The sequence below is a fragment of the Magnolia sinica genome, unplaced genomic scaffold, assembly GCF_029962835.1.
Source record: "Magnolia sinica isolate HGM2019 unplaced genomic scaffold, MsV1 ctg236, whole genome shotgun sequence".
Classification (NCBI taxonomy): domain Eukaryota; kingdom Viridiplantae; phylum Streptophyta; class Magnoliopsida; order Magnoliales; family Magnoliaceae; genus Magnolia; species Magnolia sinica.
Genome location: NW_026682787.1, coordinates 151,046 through 168,053, shown reverse-complemented (window position 1 = coordinate 168,053; position 17,008 = coordinate 151,046). Strand labels below are relative to the sequence as shown.

At 40.1% G+C, this 17,008-nt stretch overlaps 1 protein-coding gene across 2 annotated transcripts in view; it reads left to right on the top strand.

Annotated features, from left to right (window-relative positions):
- The first annotated feature begins 3,317 nt into the window (after positions 1-3,317).
- The window catches only part of LOC131236121 (uncharacterized), a 29,949-nt gene continuing 16,258 nt past the window's right edge, over positions 3,318-17,008 (top strand). The window contains exons 1-6 of one of the 2 annotated variants that reach the window (XM_058233254.1): positions 3,318-3,535; positions 3,615-3,711; positions 3,815-3,868; positions 3,977-4,029; positions 7,640-7,673; positions 9,670-9,760. In XM_058233254.1, the coding sequence (XP_058089237.1) occupies positions 3,375-3,535; positions 3,615-3,711; positions 3,815-3,868; positions 3,977-4,029; positions 7,640-7,673; positions 9,670-9,760 (490 nt within the window). In that variant the 5' untranslated portion in view covers positions 3,318-3,374. Of the gene's footprint in view, positions 3,536-3,612; positions 3,712-3,814; positions 3,869-3,976; positions 4,030-7,639; positions 7,674-9,669; positions 9,761-17,008 lie in introns of those variants that run through there. The other variant, XM_058233255.1, reaches the window with a different exon arrangement.

The following is a 17,008-nucleotide window of genomic DNA, read 5'->3' as shown; positions in this document are numbered from 1 at the left end:
GAGCTTTAGATTTACTTGATTTTTTGGCCATGCTTTAAAATAATTTCAAAAAATGAGTGAATAGTGTGGATATAGCCTAGACATCATGATGTGACCTACAAACTTACTAACATTGATTGAAATTGGCATGGGACCCAATACAGTTCCATCTAATCTAATTCCAAGCTTTTCCATTCTTCCCTGCAGTGGAATTGGCACACGATGAATTCCATCCCACCTAACCCCACTGCCCAAACACGCCCTAAAAGCTCGAGCGTTTGAAGAATGGTGTATTAATGTATATTAATGGACTTTAACACTCCAATGGTCTATGGCCCTACGCATTTATTATTTAAGAAAGTTGTATGTGATTTTGGTTCTGATGCATTGAAGAAATAGTGCTCTCTCTTCACACACGCAGCAGCAGCAGCAGTTGCGTGTTTTCCATTTTTCTTATTCGAAGGCTAGGAGGCATTTGGAGGCTGATGCATTTCTTTCCCAAGAAATGAAGCTGTCCACGGAGGTTCACCTTACTAAAGGACACCAACCTAATTTCTGTTAGGGCTATCAACGGGCTGAGCCAGCCCTATTCAAAAATTTCATTTTGCCAAGCCCGAGCATGGCCCATTGACAGCGTGTCTCCCCGTGAGGAAACCTATAATAATTGAACACGTGCAGATTCAAAGCTGATCATCAGGTAGGCCCTACCTTGGATCGGCCATTTTCTTAAATTCAAATCAGACTAGGATCCAGACCTTTAGACCAGATGATTGTTTGTTAGAAACAAAAGAAGATGGTCGGTGGAGCTTTGGTTGGCAGTTTTTTTTTTTAAAGCGCACTTAATATTGAACTTACATCATTGCCATATTTTTCAATATGTATGTATGTATGTATGTATGTTGGAGTACCTGCTTTCATTTATTATTATCTGTTGTTGGCAAAGTGGTCAACAGTTCTGGTGGGCTTACATGTTGTTCATATGAAATCCACCCTAACCTACATAAGTGACAATGCATTTTAAATTTTGGTGTGGCAGCTAATATTTGATGAATTTGGTATAATTATCATGGTGAGCTTGGTAAAAATTAAAGGCTTACATTTCTCTCTTAATTATTTTCTTTAATATAGTCCACTTGAAGCATAGGTCAGCCTAATTTTTTGCCCTTGGGTTTAATGTATGATTTATGCATCTAATAGTCAAGGGAATCTCACTTACAGATCATGGTGTGCCTTATATCCCATGAAATTCTCTCTCTCTGTGTGTGTGTGTGTGTGTGTGTGTGTGTGTGTGAGAAGAAAACAAATAAAACTGTATTTTAGTAGTTGGGATAGGGATGCCCTTGCTTGCTTTTAGCAAAGCCTGCCTAGATGTGTATGTAAAATTCAATCTGACTATCAGATGTATAATCCTGTGTTAGGTCTAAGTGTAAGGTGGCCCACACTAAAGGAAAGAGTTAGAAGAGAAACATATGCTATTGATTTTTACTGGGTCCATTATGCTGTCAATGTGAAATTCACTTTAACCATTAAATTTCAAACTAAAATTTAATTTCAGGACCCAAAACTCAAGTCTATCCATTATCCAATTTGACCATGCTAAGGAAATAATTTGGAGGTTGAGCATTGGCTTGTACACTGTTTCCAATTACATAGTCCATTTAAATCACAAATGAATAAAGTTTTGAGCCTTAGGCCTAATGCATGTGGAGTGGATTTCACATAAATGTTACAAATATTGAATCAAGGGTAGGTGTTCTCTTCCCAAATATTTTCCTTAGTGTAGTCTACATTAATCATGACTAGAATTAGTTTTTAATCCCCAGGCCTAAACTTAGAACATTGTTTGGTGGTTGGAAATGATTTTAGAAACACATCATGATGGAGCCTACCCAAGTCAGATGAATCCATTTTTCTCACACAAATGCAGAGCTTTTCCATTGTAAAAAATGACTTCCGATATGAGATAAGTGGCCAGGGGATGAGGTGGGCCCTACTGTGATGTGCTTCCCAAATGGGGTTGGAACACTAGGTGCATGTGAGCTTGAAATCAACTGCATCCATGATTCAGATAAATCATATAATTGGAAACATTGTATAAGGCGACACTCACCCTCCTACAAAAAGTGCATGATACAATTTTAATCATAGAGCTCAAAACACAAGCCCCATTCATTGTTTAGGTGGACCACATGGTTGGAAATGTTGTACAAGGCAATGCTCATCTACCTAACTGTTTCCCTTGACATGGCCCACCCAAATCATAAATGAAATTAAAATTGTTTGCCATTTAATTGTTTAAGTGAATTTCACATCATCGCCATCCTGGGCCTTACAAAAAATAAGGATGCACATCTCTCCCAAATGTTTCATTTTGTCTTGGCTTTGACTGAATTACTCTGAATCAAGTGCAGTGTGATTTTTGGTTAGAATGGATTGCACATACACAGCATGATGACACCCGTCAAAATCAGGAGTGGGCATCTCTTACAAATGTTTTTATTGGTGTGGCTCACTTGAATTTATGGCTGATTTTGGGCCTTGGGCCCAACATGAGCTGACGCATTTGATGGTCCAATAGATGACAAAAACACATTATGGTCCACTTGAGCTGACAGCCAACCACATTATGTGCGGTTTGTCAGCTGTTTTGATTTACGGTGTGTTGTGAGTGTCCACTAACCACCCATTTTTCTCCCACTTAAATATTAATTAGAAACAGCCGTACGGTGGACATTTAGTGTACGGTTAAAAATGAAAACATCTAATGGTCCTATTTCAAGTGGTCTGATGATAGGATTCCGACTCATCCATGATGGGTTACACAATATAGTACATTTGATTCGGGCTTATGTACGCGAGAGGTAAAATTTCTAGGTGCCTGTGTATCCATTGTCATACGCAGCAGTAGCATCAAGTAACAGCGTACAAGCTTTTTAGGCGAAAAAAAGAACCACAAAATCACGGGAGATGAGCGAGTGTACGCATCAATTTGGCAGACGTGTGCAACATGCGAACAAATCCTCGCGTAGGGTCCACTGCGAGCATTCCCTAAGCTGGAACGATCATCCAGTTGCCAACAGTGCACGCTGTAAAAGGATGTTTTTTTATTTTTCCTGACACAATGTGATTGACCAATCCAAGATTTAGTACATGCTCACAGGTATCCGTACATGATGAATGGATCAGATCTTTCACATGTCATCTACATCAGCACGTGTCAGGTGAAACCCCATCCATCTCACGCGAGCGAGTATCAGTACTAACCGTACAAAGGGCGAAAGCGGGACGCTAGGCATTCAACCAGTCTAGAGGGAGATTTTGGTCATTTCAGTGAAAAAGTGTTTTGTCAAAGCGCGGGAAAACCAACCTCCAAAACCTCCAGGGTCCTGGCCCAGATGCAGCCATTGCAGCAGCTCTGCTCCTGTGCACAGAAACCTGCGCCGCGGCTGCACGTCTTCCCTCTCCCCGATCGTCTGAATTCCTACCCGCACGCGCGCATGGATAAATACGTAGTCCCCCGCCCCTCGTCTCCTCCAAACCCTAAACCCCTCCGCAGGTAAAAGAAAAGCAACCCTCAATCTCCATCTTCATCTTCCCGACATTTTTCTGAAACCCTAATTTCTCTTTGCTAAAAGGTCTCGATGGAAGATGAGCCTCGTGGAATTGAATGGCAGGATGCCGCCAAAGCACCGCCATGAGATCTCTGCCCTACTGCTTGAATCATACGCCGAGGTAATTGAACCTCTACCGAATTTGATGTCTTTTCTTTAGATTCTGCTATGGCTGCTTTCCGATCTATTTCCTTATATAATTGGCGATCTGATGTTGTGGAAAGATAGGGGATTTCGCCCATTGCTACAATATTGGTGGACAAAGCTGTCCGACGCATGTACGTAGTGATTTTGTTTCTCAATTCCTCTTTTAACTAATCTCATCACATGGTTTCCTTTGTTTGAGTCTTCTATTCTGAGTTTGGAGAATTGGAATCTGTGTACAGCTGAATCGAATGGTTAATGATGCGAATGTTGATCTCCAAGTGCCTAGTAGAAAGTAAGTGCTTTTGTTCATAACTTACTACTCACTTGTTTCCATCGGTACAAGGCATATTGTGTACGAAACATCTCCTGTTGGCTGTCAGTGGGAATCCTATGAACATTCCAGATTCGATCCATGGACGGGAAAGGGGCATGGGGTTCTGCCCAACACTAATGAAAGGTGGTAGATGTTTTGTATGCAATATCATGTGGTCTTTTCCCTTGTTTATGTTGTCCAATACTTTTTATCTGTGAATGTAGTTCATGCATTCTATATGAATTTATAGCTTATTTACACTTTGGTATGAGCTTGGCTTCCCCAACATAATTCAAATTCCAGGGTATTTATTGCATTCTTGCTGCCTTTTAGTGTCAATAAATAGTTGTTGAAGTATGTGATAGTCAGCAGGGGTGCAACTTGGGAGGGTTGAGTTGTGTTGAGAATCAATCTTGAGCACGAGTCTACCTCAAGAGTGATAACTTGATAAACACAAGAAGAGTTTTGGATAATTCTCCAAATTTCACTATCTTCTACTTTGCCCCAATGGGATTTATATAGGGCTGTACAATGTGTATATAAGGAAAAATATTTATTAACTGATATATATGGAAGGGATTTTGAATATACATGGAAGGAAAAATCAATGCATTGAAGGTAATGCTTATCACTCCTCTTGATTAGGCAGAGCTGGGTGGCCGGGTGGGTGCGGATCGTTTGGATAAGTTGTTGCAGTGCTGCTGGCCTTGAAACAAACGACTGTTGGGCGAGAGAGAGAGAGAGAGAGAGAGAGAGAGAGAGAGAGAGAGAGAGAGAGAGAGAGAGAGAGAGAGAGTGGCTTGGTGGGTGGTGGCCGCCAGGCTTAGGAGAGGAGGATGAGGGAGGGAGAGGGCTTGGGTTGGGTGCGGCGGGTAGGGTTAGACTTTAGAAAATTAGGTTCACACACACACACACACACACACACACTACTCGTACTCGAGTCAGTCGGGTTTTGGATCGAGTTGAGTCGAGTTGGGTCAAGTTACTAGGTAACTTTGACTCGACTTGGTTTGAGTTCAGATTGGGCCTTTACAATCCTACCCACACCAGTAGTCCCTCTACAAGGCCTACATCATTGCTTCCCAGGGTCTCTTACGGCCCGCTTTCTTCCTCACTCTCCTATTCCTCGTTAGTGTCTCCCTCCACTGCTCCAATTACCGTAATACCCTCTCAAGGCCCTCTCCAGCATCCTCCTTATCTGCCTTCTTGTCCTCCTCCACGGCTCCACCAGGTCTTTCTCATCTTTTTCTCCTCTAGGGTTTCCATCTTCTAGAACTTACTTGAAGCCTTTAGGAGGGATTCGGTAGTCTTACGGAGGGTGGGACACGCAGACAAGGTGCTTTGCACCTACTCGCTTTTCAGTATGGTGGTCCTCAGTGGGTTCAACAGGGGCTTCTTGACCTGGTTCGTGGCGGTTTGCTGGAGGGCAGTGTCGCTTGTGATCAACAAGACGTTGAGGGTTCGGATCTGCTGGCTAGCATTTTTAGTGGCCCTCTTTGTGCCGGTGCAGGCAGTGTGCCTCGTGCTTTTGGCGTGGTGGAAGCCGGGCGACATGGTGTTTGGGTACTCTAGTTCATGGGGTTTCTCTACGTGCTGGTGTGCGTCGTGGTGGGGGAGGGTATTTTGGTCATCTGGCCCATGGTCAACGCGCTAGTGGTTGAAGGGGCAATGTTGGGTACTTCGTCTTCAGGGAAGATTCGAGGGGTGTGTTGATGTGGAAGGGTGGTCAGGAAATGGGTAGTGGGGATTGCAGAATCATGTTCCTTCGGCTTTATTTTGTGCCATTGAATTGATATATTATTTTTCTTTTTCTTTATTCATTCTCTTTCTTTCTTTCTTTTTCATTTTTATTTTTTCGTTATTTAGAGAAACCTTTGGATTGGAACAGAATGAATTACACTTGCGTTTTTGTGTATTTTATTAAAATTTTTTCTTTAATTTTCTGCATTCTTTATTGAAAAGTCAAGCCAAAATGTTTCTCATATATATATATATATATATATATATATATATATATATATATATATATATATATATATATATATATATATATATTGATAGGCATAGTTACTCAAGATTTCGATATTTGATTTCACCCGAGGTGGTTTGTTTTGGAGGCAGATTGCATGGTGACCCTCCCACCACGGACCGCCGTGGTGAGTCAAAGGCCAAATAGGGACAGTGGCTGTTGAAAGCTCTGGAACTAGTGGACAGAGGCTGGGTTTTGGCAGAGTGCTGATGATGATGAGCTAGGGGCTGCCGGGATGGGTGTAGGCGACGATGGCATATCGCGTATGATTTGGCGATCTGGCCTTTGCAATGATGATAACGAAGGCCATGATGGTTGGCAGCTTGACAACGACAATGAGGACCACAACAAGGCTTAGAAAGCAATGACACCGAGGAACCTCTCTGATACCATGATAACCTGATAAACACAAGAAGAGTTTTGGAGAATTCTCTAGATTTCACTATCTTCTACTTTGCCCCAATGGGATTCATATAGGGTTGTACAATGTGTATATAAGGAAAAATATTAATTAGCTGATATACATGGAAGGGAATTTGAATATACATGAAAGGGAAAATCAATTCAGTGTAGGTAATGCTTATCAAAGCGGACCCAACCTGCATCCCAACCCAACTCGAATTCCAACCCAAGGTACCCAGCCCAAGGTACTCAACCCTTACCCAACCCAAATTCCTCCATAGTCATCCCTAACCCGACCAAATCCGATCCAACCTGACCTAAATACACATGATTATTTCCAACCCAACATGACCTAACCTGACCCAGATTTGTTCAACCCAAACCCAATGTGGTTTCAAATCGGGTTGGAGTTTCCCATCCAACCCAAGGACCCTGACAACCCTACTCAACCCAACCTGATCAGGTTGGGTCAATCAGGTTTGGGATGACCCGAACCCAAGTTGCAGCCCTAATAGTCAGGGGATGTTTTATTGCTATCATTATTTCTTCTTCTTTTTCATCTTAATGTTCTTCTTCTTCTTCTTCTTCATCTGGTATGTATTTTGATCCTCAGCCATTTCATGTAGCCTGCGCTTACAATGGATTCACACATATGATTTGTTAATTCGATTGATGTGAATAAAATGAAGAGTTCTTTTAGATGGTTGAATGAAATTACTTCATGGATTATCAATTGGACCAAGTGCCTTCCTTGCTGGATGGGGCTTACATGGTTAGGTTGTTAGGTCGGACGATGAGAACTACCAACATGGTGGTTCCAACAATGGATGGGCAATATTCCATAAATCACGCTGATTGGTGATATCGAACATCTGATTTATGGAATTGAAGTGGATTTGTGAAATAAAAGCATCCTTTGTCTTCATTCAACTGAAAAACTTCGTGGACAGTGATCTCCGATTTTGTCATTTTTGGGACGATGGCCCATCCACTATGAGGTACACTGGAGCTTGATGTTTTACTCAATCAGTTTCTATTGATCTATTGGCCATATATTTGTGCATTTCTACACGTGGCATTTTCTCTGTTTTTCCTTATTGTTTCTTTACATGTTTTCCAAGTGACTCCCAGTCTTAAACGCATTTTTTTCCCTTTCAGGGAAGGCATATCAGGATTGGAATTCGACACCAAGGTGAATTCTTGATCTTTGTTTCCATTATTGTGACTTTTGAAACTTATAAGTCTTTTTTGCTTGCTTTTTTATGTTCTTCTTCTCCTTCTTCTCTCTCTCTCTCTCTCTCTCTCTCTCTCTCTCTCTCTCTTTTCGGCGTTTCACTTATTTCTTCCATGCATGTCAACTGTCAAGCCTGGTATGCAACAGCAATTTCCAGTGTTTTTGTGCTTAAGAATATGTTAATTCACTGTTAGGTATTGAAAAAGCCTCTATTTCCCCTTTTTTTTTTGGCTTGACCGTAATCGAATATTAACCATAATGTTTGGAATCTTTAGGTTTTGAATGTGCAAGAACTTGAAATGAACTATTATACATTCCCAACAATTAGATGAGAACTAGATAACCTTGCACTGGTTCCATTACTATTCAGGTTGAGAATTTCTGTCTTGATGGTTTCTTATCCCCTCTAAATTGTTTTTGCCTCTCTGAATTTCATTACCAACCACATTCTTTCAGCAAAAACCCCACACTCGCAGGCTTTTCTAAAAGCCACCACAAGCTTAGGTGAATCATATCATTGCATTCTCAAGTCTAGCAATCCTGTAAGATTTTCAAGTGACATATTAACTAATAACTATCATGATTGCTTTCACCATTGTCATTCCTTGCCTAACGAAGAAGCCAATGCACAACAAGATGATTTGCGCTGCAGATTGCTCCAGATCTCCTTTTCCAGGTCTACTAGTGGAATTGGACATACACAATGATGCCCTCATGACATTCTTTGGTTCTTGAGGTCTGCCTTGTTGTGCCTAGAGTAGCCTCAAAGATTTGAGTCCTTATTCCAAATGTTATGGTGATGTTTAGACACCATGAGAGTAATCCAAACCATCTCCACTCAACTTTGTGGGGGATACAACCAGGGCCCCACCGGGCTATGGATTTGCAAGCAAATATTATTGCTAATTGCCATTCTCAAGATAATGATGGTAGCTCTAATTGCAGGAAAATTGACTGGATTATTTGTGGTAGACATTGCTGATTAATTTATGCCCAATAAGTGCTATTATATACTTCATCAACCAATGTAGGACTAAGGATCAGAGTTCCCAGCTTTAGAGACTATGGACACGAGCAGTTTTACAACATAACTTTTCCCACACGAGTCTTTTACTAACATGCGCCTTTTTGTCTTTGGTGTTTTTTTTTTTTTTTTTTTTTTTTAATTTTAATTTTTTTTTTTAAATTTAAATTAATTTTTTTTTTTTAATTTTTTTAAAATTTTTAAATTTTTTATTTTTATTTTTTATTTTTTTTACGTTTTTGTGTTTTTAGAAATTAATATACTGCTAAAGAAATTAATGTACTACTTAAAAGTACCGTGGTCTACATTTTGCTAAATATATGACTTTGCTTGACATTTCAAGTTTATCTGGTCAAGATCCCATCTTTAGAGTTAGTCATTAGAATCGCATCTCAACAGTATGGTGAGAAACATTGCCTGTGTATTTCGCTGAATAAAACAGGAGAAGTGAAATAGGTCGCGTCAAGAATTCGGTATCTTTTCAATGATGTGAAACATCTATTTGAGAAAGAGTGGAAACTAGGGTGATGGGTGGCTTTGCAGCATTAGAAATTTTTTCCTTGTGAACTTCTCTAATAAGATAAGCCTTTACTTTTTTTTTTGGTCTTGTACTTCTAGTAATTGATGTACTATTTAAAACTACCATGTTCAGTTTGCTTGCCATACAAACTTATCTTGACTTTCAAGTTGACCTGGCCGAGATCATTTCCACACAATTATGTCGTATGAGTGTTACTTTAAGCTTTTCTTTCTTCTTCCTTTCCATTTCCTTTTTATGCTTTCAAATGAAAGTGGCATTCTTAGATTCTCATATATATTATGCTTCAACTATGATGTTGGTGTTTCATTTTTCCCCTTCGTTTTTGGTATTTTGGATATACCCTCTCTCTCTCTCATCTGTTGATGGATTGTTCACTTCAAGATTTTTAGGGAATATATCTGGCATCAGTAACAAAATCAGGGTGTTTGACGGTGCATGACTTTGAAACCCTTTACTACTTGAGCCACAGTCAATCATCATGTAAGTTTCCATATTACAATGGGCTATTGTAATTGCTTCCATCAAGTTATGACACATTTGACATTCATGTTAATCTTAATTTACTGAAATACAAGTTGGCTCTATTTGTAGTAATGCTTTACAAGTTAATATTGTGAAACGATGTCCTCCAATTGAGGCTATTAAAGCGAATTTCATAACCATTTGTTCTCAGTCCTTGTCTCATTTCATAACCTTTTGTTCCCTCATTAGTTATCACTTATCACCGCCAGGGCCCCACTATCATTTTCAATAATTTCGTAATATTAGTAGCTTTTAGTAGTTTTGAATCTAAATATCACAAACACTTCTTTTTCCCCGCAAGCAAGCACCCTCCAAAGAAGTTAATCTCTCTCTCTCTCTCTCTCTCTCTCTATATATATATATATATATATATATATATATATATATATATATAGAAAAGGGTCTACGAGGTTGATCTTAGGAGAACCAATGTTTTTAATAATAATGATATCGGCCGATATATCCCACGATATATCATGTATTCCACTTGTGCGATATGAAACACACAGGTAGTGCTGATATATCCCACCCAGTGTTCGAAATATCGATACTATCGGCCGATATATCGGCCGATATTATCGTTATCGGGCCCCAACGAGACGATACCCGGACGATAACGCCCGGAAGATACCAAAAATGCAAAAATTCAGATATCGCACGATATATCGTGCGATATCGCCATGCGCATAGGTGGAGAATTAAAAAAAATTTGAATTAGATTAAAAAAGAGAGAGAGAGAAATCGGAGAGTACTAGCGAAGATTGGTGATCGGAGGTGGTCCATTACGATATATCTGTGGAGATTTCTCGGAGATTCCGGCAAGAAATCGGGCCAGATTGAGGATCCCCTTCCTCCGGAACGAGAATCGTCGCCGCTGCGATCGTCGGAATCTCTGCGTGCGTGAAGGAGAGGGAAAACGAAGAAGAAGGGCGCGGAAATGGGGTGAAAAGGGGTTTCGATCGTGCGGTGGGTTACGGAGTACGCTCTTATCGTACATAGTAAACTCAGTTGGGCCAACCTTTAATGTATGTAGTCTATCCACACCGTCCATCCGGTTTACTTTCTAATTTAAGTGGTTGATATATAAATTTAAGAATTTTAAGGGCCTACCTTAAAGGCGTCACTCTTTCCACTGTTTTCTATGGTGGGGTCCACTCGAGCTCTGGATCTGACCCATTTTTTGGCTCATGCCATAAAATGATCTCTTCAAATGTATAGATGGTGTGGATGCAAAAAATACATCTTAGTGGGACCCACGTAAGTTGGTCACGTGGCATTGGGGCCGTCAATTACGGAAACAGATTGGATACTCCCCTGACACCAACCGGCGGATGATGGTCGGTGCTCTGTGGGCCCCACAATAATGTATGTATTTCATCCATTCCGTTCATAAATTTTTAAATATTATTTTATGGCTTTATCCAAAAAACTAGAGAGATATAAATCTCAGGTGGACCACACCAAAGGAAAACAATAGTGATTGGATATCCATTATTTAAATGTTCCTAAGGCCCACTGTACTGTTTATTTGACATCAAATCTATTGATTAGGTCATAAAGACCCAGATGAAGGGAAAAAAGAAATATCAGCTAGATCCAATACTTTTATGGACCCCAAAAAGTTTTTAATGGTCAACGTTCATTTCAGACTGTTACTTGTAATTTGGCCCAGTTGATATTGGAATATATCTATTTTTTTCTTTAATATCCTAAAATGATATATAAAAATATATGGACGGAATGGATGAAACACATACATCATGGTGGGCCCACAGAGCACCGACCATCAGCCAATGACGGGCAACGTGGTACGCTCGTACCGAGTAAACTCTGTTGGGCCACCGTGATTGCATGTGGTTTATCCATGCCGTCCATCCGTTTTTATTGATCCTTTTAGGTGTTCAGCCCAAAATTGAACCATATCCACAACTCAAGTGGACCATACCACAGGAAATAGTGGAACTGTTAATTTCTACCGTTGAAACCTTTTTAAGGCCCACAGTGATGTTTGTTTGTCATCCAAGCAGATATTTATTTTTTCCCTTCATCTGGGTCTTTATGACCCAATCAACAGATTGGATGTCAAATAAACAGTACAGTGGGCCTTAGGAGGATTTTAATGGTGGATATCCAATCATTATTGTTTTCCTGTGATGTGGTCCACATGAGATCATATCCCTATAATTTTTTGTATCAAGCACTAAAATGATCCGTAAAAATGGATGAACGGAATGGATGAAACAAATACATTATGGTGGGGCCCACAGAGCTGAGATGAACTGAAATCACAAATATTAACCTGATTCAAAACTTTTTTGGGCACACGAATATTTCTACTGTGGATGTTCATCCTTACATTTTCAGCCCATTTGAAAATTGGATCCTGTTTATTTTTGGCTCTTTGTCCTAAACTGATCTCAAAAAATGGATGAGCGGAGTGGATTACTTACAAACATCACGTTGGGCCCCACTTAAGTTTTCAGCACCGGAACTTCCTGCAAATGGCTTGCGCAGGAAATCCGCGTCCTTGGATTCTCACGCGTAGCCAGACCGGCTACGAAAGTAACGTCACCAAGTTCTGTGGGGCCCACCATGATGTATGTATTGCATCTACACCGTCCATCCCTTTGGCCAAATCATTTTACGGCATGAGATAAAGAATGGGTCAGATCCAAATTTGGAGTGGATCCCACCATAGAAGACAGTGGAGAGAGGGACACCCACCGTTGAAACCCTGATCATGGGTCCACTGTGATGTTTATCTGAGATCCAACCTATTTATAAGTTAAGACACATGAAAAAAAGGGAAAAAACAACTTTCAGCTTGATCAAAGACTTTTGTGGCCCCTAGAAATTTTTAATGGTGGGTGTCACTCTCTCCACTGTTTTCTGTGGTGGGATCCACTCGAGCTTTGGATCTGACTCATTCTTTTTCTCATGGCCTAAAATGATATCTTCAAATGGATGGACGGTGTGGATACAACACATACATCATGGTGGGCCCTTCAGAACTTGGTGATGTCACTTCATGTCCCCATCAATCATAAGTATATTTCTCAAAATTTAGTTCTTAAGTTATTCTTTGTCTTTTCAACAAATTGGTTGTGTTTTAATACATGACTACGATATATTTATAAATATCATGCATCTAATTTAAATATAGTTGCATTAGTTCAGTTAAACATCGCATAACTTAGGACCCTATACAAAGGAAACTTATTATGTGTATATTTTTTTTGAGATGTTATGATTTAAAAGTGTGTATTAAGGGGTTTTTTAACAATCCCCAAAGTTTTATTAAAAAATTCAACCATTTTCTCAATGTTTCCCCATGTTTCCCAAAAAGTGCGATAAACTATGCGATACAAACGATATATCCCATGCGATAACCGATACGTATCTGTATCTCAAGGGTGCGATACATTGTGCGATACCGATATTTCGAGCACTGATCCCACCAATCCAATCCGGTGGGCATTTTTGATCTTTTTTTTTTAAAATTTTATTTTATTTTAAAGATGATGGCAACAACTCCTTGATCTTTTTTTGTTGGTTATAAATCATGTTAAATTAGTGTCAAATAGTCACAAATCCATGGTACTTCATGTTTTGCATGAAATATCATGGACTTGGATCGCTTTGATTTTGAGATTTGGGGGAGATGGGCTTAGTTGTGGAAAATTGAAAAATTTCAACTTCTCACAAATCGGTTGCAATTTGTGTCCAAACACAAAATCAAACATGTATGTAACTTGATCTAGTTATTATTGGTAATTTGGGGATTTTTTAATTAAAAATGTTTTTTTTTTTTTTTTTTTTGAAAGATGAGAACTTTATTAAAAAAGACAGCAGGGCTGCCAGAGAAGCAACAAGAAAAAAAACACCTAGAGGCAACAAACTATAAGACAAAAAGAACCAACGCCTAGGTCGCTCCCTAGAAACAAAGCCAAGACCCTCACGACGCCCAATCCTTAAAACAAATCAGAACTTTAGAGAAAGTGGCTGAAATCCCTAAAGACTATGCTATTCCTTTCAGCCCAAACGTTCCACAACACCGCGAGCAAAATACAACGCCATTTTCCTTTACCCAAAGCTCCTCCTTCGGTGTGCCAAGAGCAAAGGAGTTGATCAATAAAAGACAACATCACCCAAGACACATGCCAATTGATTTATGCTCCACCAAATGTCAGAAGAAAACGGGCAATGAATAAGGAGGTGATCAACATATTCTTCATCCTTCAGGCACAAAGAACACACATTGGTTAAGATCATTCCTCTCCTTTTGAGGTTGTCCACTGAGAATGCGATTCCTTCCTGCAAGCCAACCAAATGCAGCGACTTTCGGAGGAATTCTGTAGGATCAGATCGCCCCAGTGTGACAACAGGAACATGGATTGGCTGAAGAGGATAAGTGGTTGTAGAAGGACTTGAGTCTTGAGACGCAGGGTCAAGGGAGAAGTCCTGCAGCAATGAGAGAAACGATAAGAGATCGCTAATCTCCTCATCATTGAAATTTCTTCCAAAGGGAGGAATCCAAACTCCTCCAGAACTGTTATGATAGAAGCAATATTTCGCCACAATCTCCTGGTTAGGGCATAATACAAAAAGAGGGGAACATTTCAGCTAAGGTGGTTGGACCACACCATCGGTCCAGCTAGAATCTAATTCTATTCTCGTCACAAGGATAGTGAACATTGTTGCACACAGACATGGAGATCCTAGCTGTGTTTTTCCATAGGGAGGAAGGTCTGTAAATGGTTGATTCTTTCGTCCACCAACCTAAAGGCGTGGTGCCATATTTAGTTGCAAATATTTGTCTCCAAAGACTGTTTGACTCAGAGCCAAATCTCCATATCCATTTCCCGAGCAGGGCTTTGTTCATAATCTCAAGATCTTTAATACCCACACCCCCTTTCAGTGTAACCTTCCACTTAAGCATGGGAAACCTTCAGTGTAACCTTCCACAAAAAGAGATGATCGATTTGGGGTAGTGAAACATAGATTGGTAGTAAATGGGCATACTAGACAGGGATGCCTTTATATGGTTTATCCTGCCCCCAAGGAACAAAACATTCAGCATCCAAGATGACATTTTTCTTTCCATCCTTTTTAAGATAGTGTCCCATTCAGGATTCACGGAGATATGGTTGAGACATCTAAAGCATCCATTGTGTGTGTACCACTTGGATGAGGGGTCACACAAATTTTAGGCCATTCCGAAACACAGGTGGGCTCCACCAAGTGCTTTTAGATGTTTTAGGCATGAGTTTACATGGTTTCAAATTGTGTATCCCACTTGAGTTTTAGATATGGCTGATATTTGGGACATCCTGTGACCTAAAGGGGACCCACCAAATGCATGGTGTGGATGTCCAACACACATCATGGTAGGGCCCTCAAAGCTTTACTTGATGGGAAGTTCCCACAAGGTCGACCTCATAGAACCTTTTCCCTACATACATACATAAGGAAAAGGTTCTATGAAATGCTCAGCTGCGCACCGGTTCTCACGAGAACTCATGAGCACCTTTTGATATGTGATGTGAGCGCAAAACCTGAACTGTCCACGCGATGCGGCACCCCATGAAACCCCCAAGGCCCAACTTTCAGCTTGATCTAGAACTCTGGTGGGCCATGGCAAAAGGAAACAATTTCCTCCTTTGATTTGCCTCTCTCTTTGCTATGGCCCACTTGAGTTTTGGATCAGGCTGAAAGTTGGGCCTTGAGGGTTTCATGGGGTGCCACATCACATGGACCATTCGGATTTTGTGCCTATGACACGGGTGCTCACATAAGAAGGTGCGCAAGCGAGCATGACTCTCTCTCTCTCTCTCTATATATATATATATATATATCAGTTATATATATCAGTTTTCTGATTTTAACTAAAATTTATTGCAAGAACAGAAAATAACTACAATGGAGAAGAAGAAACAAAAGGAGATGGGAGAAATCATCCCCAAAACAGTTACAATTACACCCACAGGCCTAAATAGTATCAATACAGATTAGGATTCAAAGATAACAGTTAAAAAAGAGATTGAAACTCCCTTGTCTTAAAAAATTCTGCGGTTCCTCTCTTCCAAAGAACCCACATTATAGCATAGCGGCTCATGTGCCAAACAATCCCCCAAAGGGCCCAAATAGTATCGCAACTTGCAAGAACAAGAAAACAACTACAACGGAGAAGGAGATGGGAGAAATCATCCCCAAAACAAGTACAGGCATACCCACAGGCCCAAATAGTATCAATACAGATTAGGATTCACAGATAACAGTTAAAATGCGATTGAAACTCCCTTGTCTTCAAATTTTTGGAGTTCTCTTCCAAAGAACCCAGATTATAGCAACTCAGAGATGGAAAAGCCAACAGACCCTGAAAATGTTGAAGTAATTCCGGCAATTTTGTAGTTGGAAAGATTTTATATTTGTGGCTCACTTTCATTGTTATCGGCTTTCTTGAAGAGTTGAACAAGGTCGTCAAAAGTAACTGTCTGTATTTGCCCATACGTGTAGGCCGTCAACTTGGGGTTTTAGTACCTTTCACAGAGCTACAGGATATGCTCGAGTATTAGAGTGTGAGTGTCTTGCAAAAGAAGAGTAAGATATGTAGGTCGGGAAAGGTAAATCAGTGACTATGAGGGATCCATTGTCGACAATAATCATAATGATTGCAATGACAATAGGTGGGAGCGATCCTGGTAGATTTTGTACTTATTTCTGGTTTGGCTTTTTGAGGACTAATGTTAGATTTTCTATCTCCTTCAGTTTGAGAAGTTTTTAGCTTGTCACTTTTTTGTCAATAAACCACTTTATTCTTATCGTTGCAAGTTTGTCATTTTATCTATAACCAGGCCTTCTTAGGCATTCTAATAAGGTGACCCAGAATGTGACGTGCTTTCGACAGTTTTAGTGAGATATTGATGGTATTCATGTATAAGAATGCATATTTAGTTAGCCCTTTCTTTCTTTTGTGAAGAGACTACTTTCTATTTCATACCCAAACGGCACATGCCTTATGCTTCTGTTCTTCTCGGTACTCAGTTTTCAACTCTGCTTCACCCTCTTGACAACTTTGTTCTTGAATTTGATTTAGGAGAGAAACATATGTTGTTTTCTTTCTCCTCTACTGCTAGCCTATATACGCAGACATTGGGACCCATGTCATGGTTCAATGTTAAGTCTATGTGCTTTATTACCCCACTT